This window comes from Rattus rattus, chromosome 3, assembly GCF_011064425.1.
Source record: "Rattus rattus isolate New Zealand chromosome 3, Rrattus_CSIRO_v1, whole genome shotgun sequence".
NCBI classification, from domain to species: domain Eukaryota; kingdom Metazoa; phylum Chordata; class Mammalia; order Rodentia; family Muridae; genus Rattus; species Rattus rattus.
The window spans coordinates 36,851,763-36,877,444 of record NC_046156.1 but is presented as its reverse complement, the minus strand read 5'-3'; the positions used below and the strand labels follow the sequence as shown (position 1 = coordinate 36,877,444).

Here is a 25,682-nt window from a genome sequence, read left to right as displayed (position 1 = left end):
TACTTTTAAGCTGTTTAGTCTGTGGCCTTCCTTGAAGCTCCCCTCTCTCTGGAGCCTCTGCAGTGCCCTCTGCTCCTTTCTTCTCAGGTCCTGTGACTCCACACCTTCCAGCACTTGCTCCTCCCTCCATCTGCCCGCGACTACCACTCTCTTACCCAACTTCTTTGCTTCTGTTGATTCTTGTTTTGCCTTTGTACAATTTTACTGAATAATCTATCCAAACATAAGGCAGTCAATCCTATACGCGGTGGTTACAAAACACAAAATTTTCCTTATTTCTAAACTTCGTTCTTCACTGAATAATAAAGCCCATTTATCAAGGTGATGAGTTCAATAAATTAAAAATGAACATGGTATCCCTTCTTCCATTAGGTATTTTCCCCTTTTGGTAAGTGGTGCATCTAGTTATGCCCAAACATGGCTTCCTTCCTTTTCTTTATTATGTATGTCTACCCACTGAAGTCATCTTTCTGGACACTGGTACTGCCTTGGTTAAGGAAAAGCCAAATAATTTTCTCAGTGCTCAGAATTCACCCTCTACACAGCTACCAAAGAAAGCAAAGCCACACCATGATTTACGCTGTTAACCGTTCTTGAAGCCATCCCATGCCTGCCACCACATCTATACATTCCAGCTTTGCATATATCAACTATCTTATGTTTTCACACATCATTATTTCTTTTGACAGCATGTTTTTAATGTATTTCTTTTATTGTATTTGAAAGGATTTAAAATCCCACTAGGAATTTATTTTAAAAGAGAAGCTAAAAATTTCAAATACCACTATGGCAACTTCAAGAATACCCTTGTATTGCAGAACTCATCGTATGAGGTAAGGCTACTTAGTATCTCTAGTAATGCAAAGTTAATGCCCTCTAGTGTCTTGATGGGCACCCACACATGTGGTAGACATTCACAGAAACACACAGGCATCCACAAAAATAAATTTTAAAAAAAGAAGAAAGGAAGGAAGAAAGAAAGAAAGAAAAAGAAAGAAAGAGGAAGAGAAAGAAAATGAGCTACCACAGGGTTGGCAATTTCTCCTTGGATATGCACTAAAAAAAAAATGATCAGGAAGACAGGAACATACTTGCAAACCAATGTTCACAGTAACAGTGTTCACAATAGCTAATGTGTAGCAACAGCTCAAATGCCCACCAAGAGAGGAATGGATGAGTTATAAGAAAATGAAATCCTTACAAAGCAACAATAGAATGATATCATGGCTAGGGGAAAGTCTGGGGGGAGGGCCTCAACCCTACACAAAGAATTGTAGGCAACTATGGAATACTGAGAGCAGGAGGAGTCTTCCCCAGGGAAGAACACACCAGCTGGCTGGCTATTCAATGTTAATATCTGAAAACATATAAATAATATTAGACTCAACAAATTATATTTAGGTATCTAAGAACACACACACATATATATACACACACACACACACACACACATGCAAACATACACACATGTACATACATATATTTTTGTAAAAATAATTAATGAAAACAACGAATCCAAGAATTTGACAGAGAACAAGGAAGGATACAGGTGAGGGCTTGGAGGGAGGAAACAGAAATGGGAAATGAGTAATTATAGTATTATCTCAAAAATAAAAGAAAAAACGATGTATTTATATGTGTTACAACATGGTTAACCCTTGTGGTCATTATGAATAAATAACCCAAATACGAAAGGATAAACAACAAGCCTACCTACACAAGGGACCAAGAACAGCCAAACTGGTGACAAAACAAACCAACCAAACCAGCATGATGGCTGCCAGTTTCTTGAGGGGAGAGAAGAGTTGTGTAGTTGGGCTTTTGATGCAATCGTTTGGGAGCTGGAGGTGGTGACAGTAATGTACAATGTAAAGTACTTAATGACACAAAAGTGATTTCCATGGTGAGTCTTTAAAAGCGTTCCTTACTGAAATAAAAGTGGAGATGTAGTATAACGCACTCACCATATTACATGCATAAACAATGACGTTTCCACCATCACAATCTCTATGCCTTCTGTTTTGCAGCCATCAGGAAGCAAGGAGCATTTACTGAACCTGCAGTTATTGTTCGTGTCTCACCAACTCCTGCTGTGGTTTCTGGCCAACCTTTTACTGTTTCCTGTAATACTTGGTTACTTAGCCTTTTATCGGACTTTTAAAACAAGCCAGGCATTTTGATATGGGAAGGGAAAGTTATTTCCTTACTATAAAGTGTTTCCTCCTGATAGCATACATTTGATGAAAACAAAATAAATTATCAAATAATCACAGTCAAGGCTTGTAATCTGAAAAACAATCTCTACAAACACAAACAAGGACTAAAATGTTTTCTAATTGGCTGTTTATGGATGCTCACAGTGAAAAGTTACACCCCATTCTGATTTCTAAAACTTAAAAAGTTTCTTTTATTTCAACACAACCCCCTTTTCTTCCCACAAATGCTCATGCTTGCTTGGCTTATAAACTACTGTATATTCTTAGCATATCACCTGTAATAATGCCAGACCATTGCATATTATTTCCAAACTGAAGTTTTTCTGATGACCCTTGTTACTCTTTCTTAACGCCTATGGTATCATTGTAGCTATTACACAGGCATCTGGAAAACGACACTCTCCCATTGTCCCCGCATCTCTGCAGTTTGTACAGATACTTAACTCAGTTCCAGCATTTATTTTTTATTTTATTTTATTTTATTTTATTTTTTTGGTTCTTTTTTTCGGAGCTGGGGACCGAACCCAGGGCCTTGCGCTTCCTAGGCAAGCGCTCTACCACTGAGCTAAATCCCCAACCCCAGTTCCAGCATTTATAAAACTCATGTTCCCATTCTTAAAATTAGGACTGCCTGAAGTGTTGCCATGGACAATGGCTGTGTGTAGAGGTCCAAGCGCCACTTCTAGTGTAAGATTTGAAGAGCCCAGAGATGATTCTGTGTTGTAAGCTCTTTTCATTCCTACAGCTACGCCCACCACATCTGTGAGACACTGACAGACCTGGGAAAACACTCCATGCTGACTCTCGGGATACATGTATGAGTAAGGTATAAACTGTGACAGGACACTGAAGTCTTGAGATAGTACCACTTGAAAGTGTGAGTTAATGCTGTCAAACTGACAGAGTCAAGAACCACTGAGGAAATACATCTCTAGACACGAGCATGAACCTTGAAGAACTGAGGCAGCACCATTCCCTGGACTGAGTAGGAGCGCTCACCCTTCCCTGCTTCCTAACTGCAGAAGCGGTGTGACTTGGCTCCCTGAAGCTCTCACCGCCATGCCATCCTGGCCATGCTGAGCTTGCTGGGAACAGGCCAAACAATGTGACTTAAGTACTGACATTTCTACTTCAGACTCCATTTTACCTAAGCTGCCCAACTCCCCCTCTAAGCAACAATGGTTCCCCAAAACATAATACCTGTTCCTAACAACAGAAAGAACCAATAATTTGATTGGCTGGACAAAAACACTTGGGAAAGTCCCTAATCTCCCAGTTCTGATTGGTAAACATTACAACTGTAACAGCCCAGATGCCTGTGGGTTCTCTGCATATAAACCCTGCTTCAGCCCCAGTTGGGGCTGTCAGAAGAAACCAGTTTCCAAGTCCTTGTCTAGTGTCCTGATGGCTCAGCAACTGCTTATGTGGTAAGAATAGTAAAAAGATTTTGCTCTTTCAAGGTGTATTCTCTCTCCATCCTCACAGCACACGATGGACACAGTGTGACAAGGTGTTTAATAATCTCAAACTATAAGCCAAGGTAACTCAAGTTGCCTTATCAGGTATATCACAGCAACACTAAAATTAATACTGTAACCTTGAACCAGTATACACTGATTGATGATGTTTCCTTTTTCTCAGTACCTAATTAGCTAATCCCACCTTTTACAAGCCTTGGAGCATGAACATCCCTTATGGCAAAGAGCCCAGCTCTGGTTTTCCACTTGGGGTAAGGGAATGCTCTGGTACCTTGGCCTCACTTTTGATCCACAATTTACAGTAGGGAGCCTATCTCTACGCTGGCCTCAGCTCTGGTTTGCCGTCTGAGGTTAGGGAGTGCTGAGACGTCAGTCTCCATCCTAGGTCACCCAGCAAGGTCAGGGCGTCCATCAGTAGAGACTCCTACAGCCCTTCCTTATTGACAGAGTAACTGTGGCAGACCCTCCGGCTCCCCACTGCTCATGCCCTCATCTTATCCCAACTGCCACAATCCCACAGTAGAGTACCAGCGACACACGCTACATAAAATTCCTGACACACAATTCAAAATATGGTTAAAACAAGTCAAAGAGGACATGCATTTATATTTAAGAACAAATAAATAAAACAAGAAAGTCAATCTGGAATATGAAAATAGAAGTCAATAAGGAAACAGAAATACTGAAGAAAAAACAGACTGGAATGATAGAAATGAAAAATACAATTGGTCAAATAAAGTTCAGTGAAAATCCCTGAATCATGTGGAGGACAGAACTTCAGGACTTAAAGGCAGAGGAGAATAGGATCACTCAGATATATACACATGGACAATCTTTGGGACACCATGAAAGGCAAAATTAAGGAATTATATTATAAAGTTATTTAAAATATTATTTGCATATATCCATTTGTTTTGTCTTACTCTACTGAATGGCCTCTGACATAACCATTCTTGTGTCTTAAATTCCTCAGTGCTGGAATTACAGGCACAAATCACCTGACAAAATAATTATTTTGGCCATGTAGGGTTTTCTAAGGTGTTCTGGACAGGCTTAGGTCAACTTGGCCCAAGCTAAAGTCGTCTAAGAAGAGGGAGCGTGTATTAAGAAAGAGGCCTCCAAAAACTCAGGCTGTAGGCAGGCCGATACAGCACTTTCTTAATCAGTGATTGATGGGGCTGGACCAGCACATTGTGGGTGGTGCCATTCCAGGGCTGGTGGGCCTGAGTTCTATAACAAAGCTGGCTGCGCAGCCACAGGGAGGGAACAAGCAGCACCCTCCATGGCCTCTGCATCAGCTCAGGCCTCCAGGTTCCTGTCCTGTTTGAATTCCTGTCCTCACTTCTTTTGATGATGAACAGTGATTTTTCTCCCCAAATTGCTTGGATCATGGTGTTTCATCACAGCAATAAAAATACTGACCAAGCAGAAGTTATATCATAAATATTTTAAATATGCCCATACATAAACAATAAATTACTGTAATTCACTCTTCACAGCAACCATCAAAGTATATTGGAGTGCAGTTTGTACCTTCTGGGAGGTCGTTGCTCTGATGAGATACACACTCCACACTGTCCATGTTTGAGCTGTTCATCTTAATCTGCTCACTGAAAAATAAGACACACACACCACGTGCTCGGTTACTGCGGGTTCTGTTAGCTCACCCTAAGGAGAAGAAGCACACGTGTTAAAATGCTCTTATGCCAGCTGTGAAGACGGAGCACACACTTGTTTGTTGTTCGGCTTTGTTTATAGTTCAAGGTGACCTACAATCCGCAATCCTCCTGCCTTGCCTCCGAAGCACTGCCTGCCTGCTGTGTATCCTTCACTCCTAGCCTACAGCACTTGAATGAGGTACACTCTTCTTATGACAGGAAACTGTGCTGTAAGTCAAATTAATTTGCCCAATAATTAAAATGCAAGTTTATGTCTTTACAAAGTCCTGTTCTATTGTGTGTACTAGTACATTTCAAGAAGCATCATGAAATTTATAACACTAGGAAAAAAAATCTCCTTTAATTCTTTATGGAATCAATTATTTTAGTAGAGTATAAACAGCTGATTCTTCTAAATCTGATTTTTTAAAATGAATCAATGTTGTCAAGCACTAGGTAAAATTGGGTATGCTTTTGAGAAATTAAAAACAGAAGAAAGTCGTAAGAGTGGTATTAAGAAATCGGTTATTGGGGTTGGGGATTTAGCTCAGTGGTAGAGCGCTTGCCTAACAAGCGCAAGGCCCTGGGTTCAGTCCTCAGCTCCGGAAGAAAAAAAAAAAAAAGAACTCGGTTATTAGACTAAGAACAAGCATGCTTGAGAGATGACAGAGAAATCCAAATGCACTGTTGCTAACATCAGTAATAAAAATGTGTATTCAGAATTAATTAACTGATCACAAACTTGTCTGATTGAATTTTTTATATTTCCTTCCATGGAAATGGTTTGTAATAACAGAAATAACCTCAGTTTTGAGATACAAGTGTCAGAGATGATAATTTATATCATATATATATATATGCATATATATATATACACACACACATATATATATATATGGAAGAATTCAACAATCAACTTAAAACGAAGATACCAATTTAAGTCAACACTTTAAAGCCTATTGTAAAAAATTAATAGCAGAGGACTGGAGAGATGACTTAGTGGTGAAGAGTACTGATTGTTCTTCCAGAGGACTTGAGTTCAATTTCGAGCAATCGCATGGCAGCTCACAATTGTCTGTCACTCACAGGGTCCATCCCTCTTCTGGCTCCAGAAGGCCACGGGCAGATGTGGTGCCAGAGACACAAGCCAAACACCCACACACAAAATAAACAAAGAAACTTATTTTTAAAAATCAAATTGATAATAATAAAAATAATGGCTGTACTTCTGTGGTTTTCAAGTTTCCTAAAACCACAGTCATTATTTTGGAGTTAGGAAATAACTATTTAAGTTGAAAATATGAAATCTCAAATAAGCTGTAACTCTAATTTCATGATGTTTTCCTAATAATTCATTGAACCCAAACCTATAAAATTACTTCAAATAATTAGCAAAAATGGGCAGTGACCACGGAGGATGAGGCTTGGAGGTAGACTGCTCACCTAGCATGAGCAAATGAATGCTGTTTAAGAAAGCCTAAGCCATTTGCCTAAGTTCAGGGCTGGAGAGGTGGCTCAGTGGTTAAGAGCACTGACTTCCAGAGGTTCTGAGTTCAATTCCCAGCAACCACATGGTGGCTCACAACCATCTGTAATGGGATCCGATGCCCTCTTCTGGTGTGTCTGAAGACAGTGACAGTGTACTCAGATACATAAAATAAATAAAAATCTGTAATAAAAAAATTTCAAAGCAGAAAAAAACATTTTTAAAAAGAATAAGAAGGGTCTGGAGAGATGGCCCAGCAGTTATAAGCACTTCTTGCTCTTCCAGAGGACCAGAATTCGGTTCCCAGCACCCATATGAAGGTCACAAACAGCTCCAAGGGGCCCACTGACTTCCTCCGGCCTCCACAGGCACCCCCGCAAACATGGTATATCCCCCCACACACAGACATATGATCAGTGAGGGAGAAACTGTTGACTGTGTATTACCTGAAGCCTTTACCACCACCGACATCCATGACTGCCCCACTTCCATCAACACCAGGAGAGTCCAAGCTAGCAGATCCATTACTGACATGATCACTGCTCTCATACCCAGACTCTGTCCTCTGCATCTGCCAGCTGCTTCCAGGACCTCTGCTCTCGGCAGCACCTGTGTTTTTCTCTGCTCCTTTCCCATTAGGTTCATGGGAACTTCTGCTTCCTGCCTCTTGTTTCATTTCATCTTCATATATGGTCATTAAGCCTTTTCGCTTTGGGTTTGCTTTTGGCCAGTTATTACAACTCTGGTCCTTGCTGCATTTAGGTCTGTTCCCAATATCTGACTTCCGCCTTGGACTATGCTGCCTTTTCTCACTTTCACTAAAAACACTATCGACGTTTAATGTTTCTCTCATGGGTTTCCAGCCTCGGTGGCGGCTTTTAGTTCTACTACCATAGCTGCCTCCTTTGTCCCTTGAATCTTGGCTGCTGTCTGTATCATAACCAGTGCCACTGTCACTCTTAGCTTTGCCCGTTGTCTTCTCTCCAGGAACAAGAGGATTCTGGGATCTGCTTGAACTCATCACTTTTCCTGAGGAGGAGCTCTCAGAGGCAGCTCGGTCATGTTTACAGGGTCCTTTGCCTTGGCTGTGGTACAGATGGGGGTTCCCTTGTTGTCTGAAGCCATCTGAAGCAGGAGGTGAAGCAGACTTGAAAGATGACAGGTCTTCATCAACCACATCTTTAAAGAAATAACAGTACACAAGACACATGAAATAATAATCCAAACACATCACAAACTGATTTAGGATTAGAGTGCATTGTGTGAAGTTAGGTGTGGTGGTGCACGCCTGTTCTATCAGTGCCTGGGATGCTAAAACAGTGAAGCAAGAAGATTATGAGTCTGAAGCCGGCGTGGGCTACATAGTAAGATCTTGTATCAAAGTCTACCCAACTACACAAAAACAATGCCTTATCGTTTATTTACAAATGAGAAATATTTATAAAATTAACTGGGCTTTAAAAAGACCTAGAAAGTAGATCATAAAAGGGTTTGTTTGTTTTTGGTAAAAGAATTAAGCATTTGGCTCACGTATAATTAACAAAAATCATAAATATATTTCCCATGTTGGTGAAGGTTTTCAAATTATGTTCAAGAACCAGACACACTGTCCCTTGGGTTGCAAGGTGCTGTCAGTCTTCCAGAAGACAACCGAGGGCATCTGTCCAAACCAGATACAAATATACCCTGAAGCAGTGTCCACCTCAGCAATGTCATGTCATATCTACACCCAAAAATATACACAAGGGTGTACATGACAGGACATCACAGTAGCAAACCTCTGAGCTCAGCATTTAAAACACAGTGGAAAAGCTGTTATATCCATGAAAACACCATAAAATCCAAAAAGGTTACATTTACAATGCACTCAAAGTTACCACATTAATAACAAACAAGTATGGGCAGTGGGAAACCTTCTGTAACTCTCCTCTTTGTTTTCAGCCCTGAGGATCAACTACAAAGCCTGAGCATGCTTGTGGGCAGGTGTTCTACCAAGAACTCTTACCCCTGGCCTTCCTTCTTAGTTTACGGTACTGTATGAGTGAGTCACATTTGTAAATACCATAGAAATGAAAACATAAACACTAGTACGTTGGGACTGTTTTCTGAGAACAGCCCCCATAGGCTCATGTGTTTGAATGCTTGGTCCCCAGTTAGTGGAACAGTCTGAGAAGGATTAGGAGGTGTGTCCTTGTTGGAGGAGATGTGTCACTGTGATGTCCCCACCAGGCTCAGTTTCTGTCTTGCTGCTGCCTCTGGATCAGGACATAAAGCTCTCATCTACTGCTCCAGCACCACGCCTGCCGCTTCCTGCTAAAACTACAAGCAAATCCTGTTCCTTTATTAGACAAGAGTAGCCCTGGTAATGGTGCCTCTTCCCACCAACAGAACAGTAACTAGTAACTGAGCTATATCTTAAAATTACAATTAAGAGCTGGAAAAAAATTTCACGTTCATATTTAATAAAGAGGCATTCAAGAAATACTGAAAACATGTAAACATCTAAAATGTAGTATATAAACATACACAGTATACCAGGAAACTCCATTTTTAAATAGGATTTTCATGGGCTCGTTTACAGTTAATGCTCTAAGTGCATAACTTACCCCTGTGCCGGCCTATGTCTTTCCTCTGTCCCTTTTCTAACTCTTTCCGTTGAGAAGAAAGTGCATTTTTCTGTTCCATGGCTTTCAGAGCACATTCTCTGGAAATGTCTTTTATCTTTTCTCTTTGATCATGGCTTAACTTAACTGTAAAAGAAAAAAAACCATTCTTATAATGATATACATTATTTTTCAAGTTGTTCAACAAAAATAAACCTTGAACTAAAAAAAAAAAATCTAGACTTAAAACAGCCATGGACCATAGAAGCAGGGGGGTGGGGGGGATGGGATGGGGGTTTCCGGAGGGGAAACCGGGAGAGGGGATAACATTTGAAATATAAATAAAAAATCCAATAAAAATAAACAGCCACGGCCCACTGAAATGGCTCAGGGGGAGGGCACTTGTTGCTAAGCTGCCGACCTGAATCCACTCCCTGAACTCATATAATAGAAAGAAAAAAACAAGTCCCAAGTTGTCCTTTCACCTTCACACAGACACAGACAGGCAGACAGACAGGCAGACAGAAGACACACACAGACAAATGACAAAAAACAAAGAACATATGAGCTCATTTTATGCTTAATTAATGTTCAGCATGATTTTTCTTGACACTGGAGACCTACGCTTTCTTTAAATGTTTTCTACAGTCCCTAACGCATGTGTAAGAAAAAGGATGGGAACTGCTGTGCTCTAAGTATTCTGACTTATGGAGGTCTCCCAGGTGGGCACCGTAACTATATCCAACTCGTGTAAGATATAAAGCCTAGAATAATGAAAAGCTGGCCGAAGTTTACAAAACTCGTGTGGACTCATGCTGTCTTGTTCCACTGCACAGACAATCTCAAACAGGTCAGTGGAATCCTAACTGAGAAATACGTTCACAAAAAGACACAAATCTACCTAGCCCTGTCTCTCTCTTCACGGGCAGAGCAAGGCAGTTTAGCCTTTCTGTTCAGTTCTCACCAGGAGTTACAGGTCCAGGAACTGAGAAAGACTGCTCAGCTGTTCACACACCCTGCACATCGGACAGAGTAAAAACATACCTGGTGCTCTCCTTCCACTTGTCTGCACTTGGCTCCGATTAAAGGAGGAAATGTTATCACCTTGATATTTGTGATTTTCTTTCTGTTTTATCTGACCACCAAATCCATTTTCCTTCAAATTATCTGGTTTATAAATGATAGGCTTTTCACATCCTTGAAAAGACAGTTAAAAACACATTATTTCTTTCTTTCTCATTAGAAGAAAAGATATTTAAGTCATTGTTCAGACATTTTTAATACCCCAGACAAAATAAGTTAATATCCTAGGGGTGATGTCACTCAGGGCTTTATTCGCTGTGTTTTGCTGCTTCAGACTTTTCTGGTTACTAAACATTTACCATCTCAGAATTCACTGACAGAAAGAGTTCCCTATAGCTTCTTCTGTGCTCTGGGGAGACACATACTGGGGAATTCCTAACAGCCTTCTGAGGTTACTGGGAGGGAAAGGTTTCTTTGAAAAGATCAACAAAACATAGTAAAATTATCCTGGATTTCAATTGGCTAAAACTCAATTTTAAAATATTCTCCACATTCCTCTTACATTCAGTAGCTAATTGTAATAAATGAAAAATACCAAAAATTACTTTTTAAAAGGAATTACCCATATTTTCTTCAACAGATTTGTAATGTGACCAGTGGACAACCTGCTTGAGTGCGTCCTCAGTAGAGACTGCTGTACCATCTGGGTTTGCATAAAACAGCAAAAGTGGCTGTAAGTGGCATCGTATGCACTTGGAGACCACATCTTTCCATCTGGTTCCGATCTTTAAAAGCAAAATCACAGTAAAGAAACATAAACCATTCCTGACGTCTGTAATATTAATAGGCAGAAACTGAATTAATTTATATTTCAAAGTACATTACAGAATCCTTGGTCTAAAACCTTCCCTCCTTGTGCGCGTGCACGCGTGCACATGTGCACGCACACACACACACACACACACACACACTCTCTCTCTCTCTCTCTCTCTCTCTCTCACTCTCTCTCTCAAATTAAAAACAAACACTTACAGGCTGTTTTCTCAAGTGACTGCTCTATTCCTCAGTTTCATTATCCATGCTAATTATGGTCTTAGTAATTCTTTTTGAGTTTAGTCAATATACTGAGTAAGTATTGGGATCCTGCCATGAACTGTGTGTGTATTTCTCAATAGCTGAGGATATATAGAATGTAACAGAAAACATTTGTATACTTTGGCAAAGTCTTATTCATTTGTTAAAGAAAAACTGGCCATCTTGTTATTGTAGAGCTGTAAAATTTTATATTTTAATATTTTGAGTACAGAGCTGGGGCTAAAGTTCAGTGGCAGAGACCATTTGCTCAGGATACAGAGCGCTGTAAGCGTCAATCCCCTATACTAGAAACAAGTCAGCCACAGACACGCACCCTGGACGCTGGCTCTGTTACACATGTCAGACAGACACTCTCCTCCAGCCCCCAGCTTGTCTTGTTATTCTAAGAATGTCTTACTAAAGGGCAAAAGTTTTATTAAATTTTGATGACCCCAATTTATCAGTATTCATTTTTTATGGCCTAAAAGATGTTCAGTGAATGCTATCTAAGAAATGTCTATGAAAACAATCAGAGTTGACAAATGGCCTTTGTTATGTGTTATGAAGAAAGTACATAAAGTTCCATACCACGTGCTTGTAAAACCTATGGATTTCTGATTTTAAAACCAGTTTAACAGTTTATTAATAAAATTTCCAAAGCTGGTGAACTTTGAGAAGTGCTCACAAGATCAATCACTTTCAACTTTCTCAGGTCTAAATCTGTTTTAGAACTCTTTTTTAAAACCTTGGGCATCTACTAGGTAAGGAAGAATTCCAGAGTCCAGCCACAGTTTATTCAAAGGCAAGCACCGAGTCAGCGGTGAACTGCTGGGCAAAAGCACCCGTGACAAGCTGACAGCCCAGTTCTCGTCAGGACACCTTCATGGTGGGAGGAGAGCACCAGTTCATGTACACTGTCCTGACTTCCCCTTCAGGGTGCGCACACACACACACACACACACACACACACACACACACACACACACACACGCATAGGCACACTACAGCATACATACCAAACAAATAACAGATAATTTTTAACAAGCCAGGTACAATGTGTTACACCTACAATTCCACACATAAGATGCTGAGATAGGAGGACTGCTGTGAGTTTAAGGCTATTTTAGGCTACATATTAATTCTAGGTTAGAATGGTTTATAATGTGAGACACTGTTTCAAAAAGCAAACAAATAATTTATCAAAAGAACATGTACCCAATTCCTTATTGTATACACAAAACTGGAAAAACAGTGCCTCATTCTATCCCTATCCCCAAACTCATTACTCTAAAACTGGACTAGATTAAAACTTAAGTTTTAAAATAAACTAAAATTTAAAAAATTGCAATAGGTAGCTTATCCTTTAATCCATTACTCTAACAATTATGCCAGTACCGTATATATTGTTATGTATGTCTGTCGTGTGGAAGTCCCAATGATTACTGCAGTCAGCACAGGTCTTACCTCCTTCACAAGTGCATCATCAAAAAACACCCACTTGGAGCTCTTGGTATGAAACGCGAAGGCACAGTAGTGTCGGCTGGTGTAACAGATCATACCAACAAGGTGCAGTTCACTGTCTACGGCATTTTCATCAGTAACCCTGTAAAAAAGCTATTTAAAAATATTAATGTATATTTACTATTGTCTCTTTAAAAGAAGAAACTACAAATCATGCATCTAAATTATATGAAAATATTTCACCTACAGACTGGCTTTGATCCAACATTATTACTGAAGGTGCCACTGATATAGAACTGTCACAGAGCACTTTTAGTCCACAGAACCTCTAAGCTCTACAAATTGGATTCACCGTGCATTAGTGTAGTAAGTTTCTCTAGCAACATAAAATTGACACTTTACTTATACTTCAAATGTAAGATGAATTACATATTCTTGATTAGATAACACATTTGAAGAAACATTAAAATATCACTTAAAGTATAATTATTTTTAATTGTAACAATAACAAAGTAAATTTAGAAAGGATCAATTTTAAAAAGCACACATGTATCAGGGAGATCAATACATAGATTGATTTTAAACCTTAAACCCTTTCTAGATTAGTATTTATGGTAAGTAACATTGTCACCAATCATCACTCTAGGGTGAGAGGGCATGAGATGGGTTAGTTTATGATTGAAAGTCATTTCTAGTCTATGGAGAAAGGTATTCCACTTAGTCTGGTTAGGCAAAATTATCTTCATCAAAGCACATCTGGATATCAATATTTCCTTTAAAAGATTTAGGTTGATGAATAAAACTAAGACCATCATGATATATAACATTTGAATGAAAGCAACTGTGATACCCCAGGAAGGTAGAGATGCGTGGCTAGACTTCGAACAACATCTTCAGTCAAGTCAGAGTGCTCAGAGTCCCAGACTAATCCAATTGTAACAATCTCTGGGCAATTCATTAAAACACGGCGGATTTTTATTTTTTGGCCACAGTTACTCTACAGCAGAACAAACACAAAAGGCAAGTTTTTAAATAATTAGTTACTATATATACCTTACACAATTAAAAAAGTGTATCTGAAATTTGTTTTTTCAGTTTATTGGCTTATGATCAGCTGTTTGTCTTTACTGATTAAGCAAGACCTTAATTTTAACTCACTTGCTACTTTTAGATGTGTTAAAACAAATACTCATCCTGAACACAACAACAAAAAGCAGAAAAAAAAACCAAAAAAACCAGAAGGTTGTTAACAGCTGGTTGTGGTGTTTGGCAGGCTGTATGGTATTAGACTGTTTAAAAAAAAAAAAAAAAATCACTGAAGTCGTTTATAATATTATACAATAAAAAAAATCATTTGTCACACTTACTCAAAGCAACAATGAGAGTAACATGAGTCCTCTGCAGTCATGGGACACATTTCAGACCTCTGAAAGACTTCAATCAACACATGATACTTTACATTTTTTAGTAAAGTGAGGTGGGCAGATCTCTGTGAGTTTGAGCCAGCCTGGTCTACTTAGTGAGTTCAGGCTGCCCAGGAATAAGACTGTCTCATAGAAAAAGGGCGTGGGGTTGCCCGGAGAGTTAGCTCAGTGTTTAAGAACACTTGCTGCTCTTAGAGGACCCAGGTTAAATTCTTCCCACCCACATGGTGGTTTACAATTATCTGTAACTCCAGTCCCCAAGGACTGAATGCCCTCTTCTGACCTGTGGCCACCATGTACACTTGGGTATACTTACAAATACATAAATATAAAACAATTTTTGAAAAAATGAACAGTTTTGCAAAGCTAAGAAGTTTTTGTCTTTATGGTGGTTCTTCTATGTTGCCCAGGCTTGTCACAGATCTGTGGCCTCAAATGATCTTGCCCTAATCTCCCAAGTAGCGAGGACTACAGGTGTGAGCATAAGTTAAAGAATTTTCACAATAACAGCACTAAGATAAATAGCTTATGTGATGTAAAGTCATCTCCAATATCATTAAATAACGATACATTTTATACATGTCCAATTAGTATTTACATGATCATTCTGAATGCCGAGTGTCAAGTTTATCAACACAGAAGCACACTAATGCTCTCCGACTACACTCACAGGGCACTTCCGGTAGTCATCTGCTGTATTTGCAGCTTGCAGCAAGTCTGCGAACATCTCTGGTTTAAATCGTTCATGCCTTTCCATCATTCTTTCAACTTCATTGCTAAAAAAACCAAAAACAGTAGGAATTTTAATCTAGCCTAGCCTATGAACTTACAACAGGTGTATCAATTTCATTTGAAAAGCTGAGCATTAATATATACTCATAGGTGTGCATTACTTTTCTATCTGAAAACGTAACCATATAGTGAAAAATTACTAAATATGGGAGATATATGAAGAATTAAGACAAATATAGCACCATATTCGAGTACCCTTTCTATTTACTTATTTATTTACTTTTTGAGATATCATCCTTCTATTTAAGCTCACAATGGCCTAAACTTATTGAAATTCTCCCGCCCAGGCCCCAAACCCTTAGGATTACAGATAAGTGTCACCTTGTCAGCTATACTTTTGTTTAGTACTTCCTGGATGAGGGTAAAGGTTCTATGTGGAAGTAATTCTAATATTTATTCTATTAATTGACAAGAAGTTTGAATTTAAATTCTACTTGAACAAACACAAATTGTAGAAAAGTATCTTTCTTTGGCCTAAAGTTGCCAGAGGTGGAGGTAAGCGTTTCAGCTAGGAGATGGCGGACTCCACCAGCAAAGTTGCCTAAAGTGCCTTTTGCTTGTTTTGGATACTAATGGCTTTTCTGAGCTGGGACAGACATTTTCCTACATTACTGGGGACTACCCCTCACATTGTAAAATAGCATGCAATTAAAACACCTGTGTAAGCATTTTCAAAGGAAACTGTTACAGGTCACACACCATCACTACTTTCTACTCTAGATCCTCTAACATACTGTACAAGTACACTAGAAAGCACTCAGTCTGATAAACATTCAAAGAACACATGATAATTTTACAAACTGATAGTATCCAAGTAATGACAAATTCTGTAATCAGATTTGGGTTTCCATCTTAATCCATCCACCTAGGAGGTAGAGATTTACCAAATTAAGCTCATAAAATTGATAAAGGACTTGAAGTAACTTTGATTAACAAATGTAGCATAAGATCTACGACAGAGTTTGCCTCTTATCCAGCTGTTTCACAGAGAGGGAGAGGGAAGTAGCCAGCAGACAGGCAGGCAGTAAGTAAGCATGCCAAACTTTTAAGGTGACTGTTGAGGTCTCACATACAATGAACTAAGGTTATATGCATGTTTCTCTTTCTTCTCACCTTACCCTAGCTTTTATCACTATAAAGGAGACAATGGTAGAAAAAGGCCAATACAAAGGGAGCATCATAGTAAAGATGACGACATCTTGCACAGTTCATTTACCAATGAGTTTCTCATTTTAAGTCATTTTCCCAGTTCCAAAGGTCTGCTATAAATATAAGATATAAATCCTGTACATTTCATTATATAATGCATTTAGTCTGAAATGATCTAAACTCTGAAATTTGAGGATTATCATATCATATCATGTTACGGATGGTAAACTCTAACCCTAAGTTTATGTGATGGCTCCACCTAAGTGCATGCTCACTACATATATGCCATCAAATTAGTGTCAGATTATATGCATGCTATATAAACAAATAAATTCCATATTAGTCTTAGGTTCCACAAAAAACATGCTACATTACATATATGCAAGTATTCCAAACCTAAATTTGAAACATTAGTCAAGCACTCCAGGTAACCTATATTAAGCTAAATTCTAAGCCTTTAGCTGAGAAAGCTAACTCCTGGGCTCTCTTATTAAAGCACGTTCAATAGTGTCAGAAAGGAAACTCCATCCTATGCTACAATTTTACAGAACAAATGCTCAACGTGTTTAGATGTGCTCCTGGCTTCTTTGTTAAATGTTCTTGGAGAGGTCTTACCACAGGGCTGTTGTAGAAATGTACCGCACGAATTCCGTGAAGGGCAGAGGGTCTGAGGACGCTCCACAGCTGCGGCACACACACTGCAGTTAAAGACATACGCTTAATCTCTCATCGCGAGACAGAGGTCTAGCATCTAAACAAATAACGACGGCATTTCACCTGTTCATACAGAGTCATGGCAAACTTCTGATGAGTCACACACGATTTAGAGGTGCACATGTCTGCATCCCTGTTTGGCACCAGGTGAAAATGAATTCTTGCCAGTATATTTTCCTAATCAAAAAAATTAAAAAAAAGAAAAAAAAAACCACAAGTGAAATAAGTTTCTGATATTGCAGAGAACACCTTAATATGTAAGTATTTTTAACTGAACATTTTCCAAAGTATAAATACAGAAATGTCATAACTGCTAGTTTTTCAATTTTCCTTTCTAATCATTGCAAATGTTCAAGAATTTACCTTTTGCAATGCTAGCTTTAAAAAAAAAATCAATGAACAAACTTTAAAGCATTATTTTCAATACCAATTACAATGGATGATATATAGAATTCAGTATCAGAAACTGAATTTCTTACATTCCCAGCATTCTCATATTAAGTAAAGAAAAAAAGTGTCAAACTTAGGAACACTGGCAACATCATTTCAGACAATGTCTCTCATTGGCCTGGAGCTTACCAATTAAGCTAATGAATGTGTGTGTGTGTCACACACACACACACACACACACACACACACACACACACACACACAGAGAGAGAGACACACACACACACACACACTCCATATATAGATATCACATGCCCACATCTAAGACTCATGGATCACTGATAGGGTGTCAAGACTGTTAAGACCCACAAATAGTGGATAACTACAAGAAATCATTGCCTTTTAGACACAGCAGAAGAGTTGCACATATGAACTCAGAGGTTTTGATAGCATACTCAAATCCTGTGCAAACTGAAGCTAGATCAAATCTCAGCACAGAAAGGGGAGATGTGCATAAAATTCCACCCTTAGCCATACAGATTTGGCAACAGTCAGCTGCTGGGAGAGGAAGAGACAGTTTCCTCCAAAAGTGTAGCTTCTGGTAAGTAATCTACTCTCCAGTGGAACAACACATCCCAAATACTTTGGGCAACACAAACTGGTTTTGAAGGATGAATAAAATATAGAGAGACACTGACCCATTCTGACATTTTTCATTTATATTTTTATTTGTTTTCAAATTGTATCACACAAGGAATTGAAACTATTCTTCTAAGTTCTTAAGGTTTGTCAGGGATACTTACAAAGCACTCGGCAGCATCATCCATGAGGCCAAGCTGAAATCTCTGCTCATCTTTGAAGCTCTCTGCAAGAGCATGCCTTATGTTATCTGAGGGAAGTGCTTTTTCTCGACTGTGTTGAAATTGTGCAAATATTGTCTAGAAATCAAAAATATATCAGTAGGTCGAAAGCAAACAACTTTACAGACACGTAAATAATTTCACAACATAAACAGTAAACCCATACACAGAAATGAATCAAGAACAGCCTACTCCTAAAATTCTGTATCAAGTTAACAAGCTGGCTAGCCTGACTCCTCATGGAGTTCCACATTCAGCTAGAGACCTGCTCAAAACACAACATGGAGAATGACCGAGGGAAACACACTATAGCCAAGTACACCCTTCCCACCTCTAATTCCCAGAACAAATTTGAGTCCTCATGTTTGCACAGCAAACACTAAGCCATCCTTCCCTCCTTTGGGACAGAACTACTTTGAAGCCAACAGAACTCCCCTTACCTCTGAGGCCCAGCTCTACCACTCTCTTGTTCACAATGCTTCTGGTGCTCAGACTTTTTTGGTATTCATTAAACAACATTTTGAAGTTGTTTCTCTGTCTACCTGGAAGGTTCTCCCACAAGGCAGTTTAGTGAAACTCAATCACCTTTTTGAGGTCTTGAGTCAATTGTCAACCTTTTGGTGAGGTTTTTCTCGCTCCTTAATACTTCCTAGTTTTCCCTGGCTAATATTTCCTCCTTGGCCATTCACATTATTTTTAGCACCTAACATACTCTACATGCAGCTTACACATTGCCTCCTATGCTACAAAAGGACCTAAGCTCCAGGAGAACAGGGTTTTGTTGTTGTTTATGTTAACAGAATCTCACTGTGTAGCTCAGGGCAGTCTTGAACTTGAAATTTACTTGCTTCCACATCCCAGTGGTAGGAAGAACAGAGATTGTTACAAATTATGCTTACAGCATTAACCCAATAATGAGAGCAGGACCTAGAACTCAGTAGTAGCTAAGAACACAGTCACTAAAATAAATAATAATTACAAAACAATGAAGAATATTCTCAACAGAATATAAAAAAAGTACTTAAAAAATAAATTTTAATTACCTAACATAAAAATAGGAGATTAAAAACTCCTACTTTTAGGAGTTTTGGAGAAACAATAGTAATTACTAAACAGTTACCTTCAGTGCACAAAATATACAGGCATCTCCCTGACATATATGTCCAGTCAGAACTCTCAAGCTTCTTCGGAATATATCTAATTGCCATAAAACCTAAAAAAAGAAAAAAAAAACCATTTGAAAGAAAAGCAGTATTGAGATTGTTCACACTCTGACAAAAAAGCATATTTGGACATTTTAAGAGCAGTAAGATAGTAAGTAACCTCTCTCACCTCCTGTACATAATCACTAGAAACAGGAAGCACAACACTGCATAGAGGAAATTCCTATTGATTCACATGAAAAGCCACGATGGGAATAGAGCACAAAAAAACCCTCGAAGCTTTCAGTTAAGTATTTGCACACAGACAGGAAATATGGGCTACTACATGGAGTATTTGGCAGAGACATGAAAGAGGAAAAGAATACTTGGAAATACCGGAAACCTAGGAAGGAAATACAATTAGACTTTAAAGCTAGGATGTACTAAATAGTAGTCAGTGTGTCTTAGCAAGGACGTGTGACCAGCATGTGTGTGATCAGGCACACTAAACCAAGACTCTGTGATAATAGAACAGCATGATGATGGCCAAGCAACGACCTGAATGTATCTGCTGCAATTACTCCTTAGACATTTGCTATAAAGAGACAAAGTCAAACTTCAAAAAACTTTAACAGTTGAAATAAATTAGTCCAGTACCTAAAACCCATTTTATTCTACACAGTGGAATAATATTTACATTTCCCACAGTTTTGGGGAAGATACAAAAGGCAAAGTGTGTACTGCAGGGCCTGACACATAAATAGTGTATAAGCAAGTTTACCAAAATTCCCTGTATCTGGGCTGGAGAGATGGCTCAGTGGTTAAGAGCACTGACTACTCTTCCAGAGGTCCTGAGTTCAAATCCCAGCAACCACATGGTGGCTCACAACCATATGTAATGAGATCTGATGCCCTCTTTCAGTATGTCTGAAGACAGCGACAGTGTATTCATATCTAATAAATAAATCTTGAAAAACATTTTAATAAAAGATCCCCTGTATCTTTTTAGTAATTTCTTCAAATAATATAACTTAGAAGAACCCACTTAAAATATCTAAATTCTCTCATCTAAAAATAAGATGTTAAAAACAAAATGTTTTATAAAGTACTTGGTAACACTTAACTTCTTATATATTGTCACAGCATATCATAAAAATACAAGATTGAAATTTATTTCAAAGGACTCAACAAAGACAATGAAGATTAATGATAGGAAAATGTCTAACAACACAGCTTTGAAGACAGATGGCTTGGGTTCTGGCTTGTCTGTTGAGCAGTTCTTGAACTGACAGCCAAAGTAGCATCCATCACCAGGAGTTGCAAAGGTTAATCAAAATGGCATCCACAATAAGCAGGCAAGGATCTAATATACTGTAACTACTCAGCAAATGTCGGCTATTAAATAGAACACTGCTTCTAACTCAAACAATGTACCAGCACCCAACATGCCAAACATGGTATTTTAAGTGCATACTTCCTTGGCACCTGAAAATTTAAATCATTTAGAAAACAGCAAACCCTCAAGAATCTGTTGATAAAGTCGGTAATGTCTTTCAATTTTTAAATTTATTTTTAAAAGGAGATTGAACAGAAGTGCTCTCCATGGGTGGGCCGGAAGAGTTTCCTCAGTGGCAATCTCAGTGCCAGGCATGGATGGATATCTCCCTACCACGTGCCTCCCTAGAGGCGCCTCAAAACACATGGGCTACCACCACTGCATTTGGTTGCCCACCATAACTAGATAAGATCCTACACTCACTTCCACTGCAGGACACAGAGAAATCAAGCTGACGGGCTAGGAAACCCTCTGCCACTGGCTAGTGTTCACAGTGCTGGAAGGTGCTATGCAGGCTGATGGAGGAGGGAAGACATCATCGGTGGTCTTAAAGGACCCCGTGAATTACAATATTGACCTTCCTGCCACATTTAGTGTACTTATGCCACAGTGGCGTGACAGCTATGGGAGCAATCAACTGCTTTCTGATTGGATACAAGGTCTGCTTCATTTCATGTCTGATTTTGTAAACTTGTCAAAAAGCCATGACTTGGGATATATTAGGATCTAGGGATAGGGAAAACTCAAATCGTTACTTTGTCAAGTTAACTTCTAATATCTATACCAATGGATTTGTGTTGCTCTCAACTCTGGTCAGAGAAGTTTCTTTTTGTTGTGGGTAACAGTTAATGCAGAGAGCATCTGACCAATGACCAGGTGTAAACAGTAGCCAGTACTAAGCTGCCAGATAAAGAGAACTCTGAAATGCAGACTTCGGAATGCTACATGGTTCTTGCGAATGCCATCTCACAGTCCCTATGGTTATCTGCAAAGAATCTGTACAAGATTAGGCCAGCAAAAAATCAAGCATGAATGGGAGGTACTATAGGAGCCCTAACCCCCAGCAAAGGAGCTACTGACGATGAATGGCTGCTGAGTCACTTTGGGGGTGGGGGTGTGGCCTCTACTGTGACATGGGCTTCAGTCCATGTGCATACATTAGTACTGTTTGGTTCAAGGAGGAAAGGAAGAGGAGGATGATGATGATAACCACCACCAAGCCATAAAACAGGAATGGACATGAGCTGGGGAGTCCCAGACAAACCGGACGGAGGTAGTGGGGGATGGGTATAAGAATACACTGTATACATATATGAAAATTTCAAAATAATATTTTCTGTACATTATTCAATTCGGTAGCATAAAACCTTAAAAATCCTATAAAATTATGCTAATTATAATCCACCCTTATGCTATTTCATAAAGTTATATTCTAGCACCTGTTACAAAAAAGTCTCAGTTAATTGCTGAACTAATTAGTTTTTAGCAATATATACTCTTTTTAATTTATTGCATGGAGTTATTTAATATAAATCCTAAAAGATATGCAGTTTTTTACATTTTTATATACAGTTTAAGTACCCCCCCAAATTAGTGCATATAATTATGTCTCCCCAAGGAATATTAACTTGATCATATTCCTCATTTTAAAACACTATAAAAAACACTGAAATGATAAGAAATGAGACAGTGTATAAACTCATTCTCTGCCTTTCACTGGGTTCATGCCTCTCCAATAGCTGCATCTGAAATTGGTATGGCCTTACAAGATGGAGTCCTCAATTATTTCTGAGCAGGCTTTAAAATAACCATGAAGCTGATTATTGACAAGACATTTTCTGACAGGAAATCTACTCGAACAGCAGTTTTTTAATCTGATGAGAATTGGTTTTACGAATCAGCCTGTAGCAACATCAGAACCCTGGAGGCTTCTTGAGCAAGTAGGGCAGAGCATGTAGAGTCCCACCAGGGATCACACAGGCTCCCTCCATGTGTGCCAGTAAGCACAGGCAGGACTTCATCGTGGGCCAGGGAAAGGAACTCAAATGAACTAGAAGAAATCATGCTCAGAGCTCAGGGAGAACCAGGATGAGACCTATTCTCAATAGTCTAGGTGGAAAACTTAGGTTCATAGAGCACTGGCTGAAGAAAAGAAGTATCTGAAAAGAAATTAACTTTAAGAATAAATAAAACTGGGCTGGAGAGATAGCTGAGTGGTTAAGAGCACTGGCTGCTCTTCCAGAGGTCCTGAGTTCAATTCCAGCAACCACATGGTGGCTCACAACCATCTGTGATGAGATCTGATGCCCTCTTCTGGTGTGTCTGAAGACAGCTACAGTGTAGTCATATATATAAAATAAACAAATAAATCTTTAAAAAAAGGAATGAATAAAACTATCCCTGCCCAAGAAACCAAAACATCAAAATAATCAGACTGTTTCCAACTAAATTAACCTTGGCCCAGAATAAAGTTTAAGATTATCTTTAGGAATCCTGAAAATATCTATAACCTCACAAGGTAAAATTTCTATGACATCCAATAAAAATTAGTGACCATTAAACCGAAAGAAAAAAAGGGGCTGGTGGCGGAGAGAACACTCAAATTCTGTATAAAGAGCAAATCAGTAGATAAGCACAGGCAATTCATAGACAAGAGGTTAAGACTGAACACATGAAGACACATAGAAAATATTTACTAATGAAAATCAGAATGTCTAAGATAAAAAAATATATGTTTGCTGTTTGTTTTCCCAAACAGGATTTCTATGTGTTGCCCTGACTCTCCTGGAACGCAGTTTGTAGACCAGGATGGCCTCGAAGTCAGAGATCCGCCTGCCTTTGCCTCCCAAGTACTGGGATTAAAGATGTGCACCACTACGCCCAGTATGAAGGAAGGAAAAATGTCAAATTGACAGCTTCAAGAGACTCAACAAACCCAACCATGAACAACACTTAGGAAAAAACCTTAAGAGTGGCCAAAGGAAAGGATGTATGGCAAACAGAAAAGCGAAGACGAATCATGGTTTCATTAGAAACAATGGAAGGACAGCCATCAGGAGGCCTGGAAGGTCATCTTCCCCATTTGGGATGTGCCTAAGACTGATCTTGGAAGTTCTGATCCTCCTGCCTCAACCTCCCAAGAACTGGGATTAAAGGCATGCACTTCCATACCCACCTTTAATTCTTTAATCTTTCAAACACAGGAGTGAAATGGATTTTCTTTCAAACATGCAAAAGCTAGAATATATTACTAACAGGCCAGGATTATAAAGAAGGTAAAGGTCCTTCAAACAGAAGAAAAAGTTGTTACCATTGAAGGTGGTACTATTTAATGTAGCGGGACGTACCATAAACAAGTATTATGTAGAAAAAGTCTTTATGGCATGTCCATTTAAAATATATGTATTTTAGAATATATGTATATGGAATATTTTTACTTTCTTGACTGTGAACATTTCCATACTTGCGATTTGTTGTTATAACATGTTTTGTCCCCCTAAACCACACACACACACACACACACACACACACACACACACACACACACACACACACACAAACTGTGGGAACTAAAGAGGGAAAAAAAAGTAAAAGTAGGAAACAGGAAAAGACCTAAATTGACAGTTGAATCCAATCAAAGCACTTCAAATATCTGGTGTTTGGGTTTCCTGACATCCATTGCCATTCTCTAAGGACTGTCTTTTCTCTTAACAGCAGTAGACTCTGAGCTAGATGGAACACTTCTGTAAGGTCCAAAGTGAACTAAGTCAGTGTTTTCCTAATGCTTCTGGCTCCCTTTTCTGGGGGGATAAAGAACGTTCAGGGGGAGGTCTGGTCCAGGTGGAGAATAACCGAGAACAAGCGTGTAGATGCTGGGGCACGTGGCATATCACAGATGTGAGAATCATTAAACAAATGATACAGCTCTATCTAACATTAGTGTTCAGAAGAAAACACACAGAACTGCTAAAAGAGCAAAGCATATTTCACAGAAGACTATTAAGAATAGAAAGGGATGTTTATGTACACATTTATTGAAATAATTTCAAAATGGTGTGAGATTGATGAAATAATCTTCAACTAATCTAAAACAGTGACACTCAAATTATAATTCAAGAAACAATTTAAGGGTCACTGTGAGGTGAAATAAAATAAATTTGTATTCATTTTATATTAATTATTTTATTTATATCCCAAATGTTAGCCTCTTCCTGATCCCCCTCCCAGAGTTCTTTCCCCACATCTGCCCTCCCCCTCACCTTAGAGGGTATCCCCCCAAATTTGCACTCTTATTTCAACCTAGCTCATTTGTTTTTATCCCATAGACTGGGTTCTATACCTGACTTATTTTTTAAAAGAACATGCAGAAGAATGTGTTAGCTAATTAAAGCAAAAAGTGTTTACTTTAAAATATTCTTAATTTATTAAGCATTTTGAATAAAAATGTTCTTTATACCAGAGCAGTGTATCATTTTATGGGAAAATATCACTTCTAATTATCATAAAAACCAAAATGTTTAGCAAGAATATCTTTTGCACCGTTAAAAGTGACATGAACGTATTCAAGAGTAAGAGTAAGAAGGCTTAGCTGGTAAAACACTGCTCATGCATGTCTGATGACCTGATTCAGATGGACCATGTAGAAACCAGCAATGGTAAAGTGTGTAAGCCCAGTGGTGGGGAAGGAGGAGAGTCAGGCATTTCCCTGGAGCTCAGCCAATTCAGCCAAGCAGAATGGATGAGCTATATGTTCAGTGAGAGACCATGTCTCAAAAACGAGGTGGAAAGCAGGTGAGGAACGACACCTGGTACTAACTTTGACTTCATGTATCACACACACAGAAACCTATATGCTCATGCACATATAAAGAGGTTC

At 38.9% G+C, this 25,682-nt stretch overlaps 1 protein-coding gene across 1 annotated transcript in view; it reads right to left on the bottom strand.

Moving 5' to 3' along the window:
- Positions 1-25,682, bottom strand: part of Usp53 (ubiquitin specific peptidase 53) — a 59,682-nt gene that overhangs the window by 18,434 nt on the left and 15,566 nt on the right. The window contains exons 3-14 of the mRNA XM_032897376.1: positions 19,449-19,541; positions 18,272-18,406; positions 17,142-17,255; positions 16,980-17,062; positions 15,094-15,199; positions 13,850-13,996; positions 13,003-13,152; positions 11,087-11,249; positions 10,486-10,638; positions 9,445-9,588; positions 7,285-8,017; positions 5,228-5,304 (exon numbers count right to left, since the gene is read on the bottom strand). Of these exons, the coding sequence (XP_032753267.1) occupies positions 5,228-5,304; positions 7,285-8,017; positions 9,445-9,588; positions 10,486-10,638; positions 11,087-11,249; positions 13,003-13,152; positions 13,850-13,996; positions 15,094-15,199; positions 16,980-17,062; positions 17,142-17,255; positions 18,272-18,406; positions 19,449-19,541 (2,098 nt within the window). The remainder of the gene's footprint in view (positions 1-5,227; positions 5,305-7,284; positions 8,018-9,444; positions 9,589-10,485; positions 10,639-11,086; positions 11,250-13,002; positions 13,153-13,849; positions 13,997-15,093; positions 15,200-16,979; positions 17,063-17,141; positions 17,256-18,271; positions 18,407-19,448; positions 19,542-25,682) is intronic.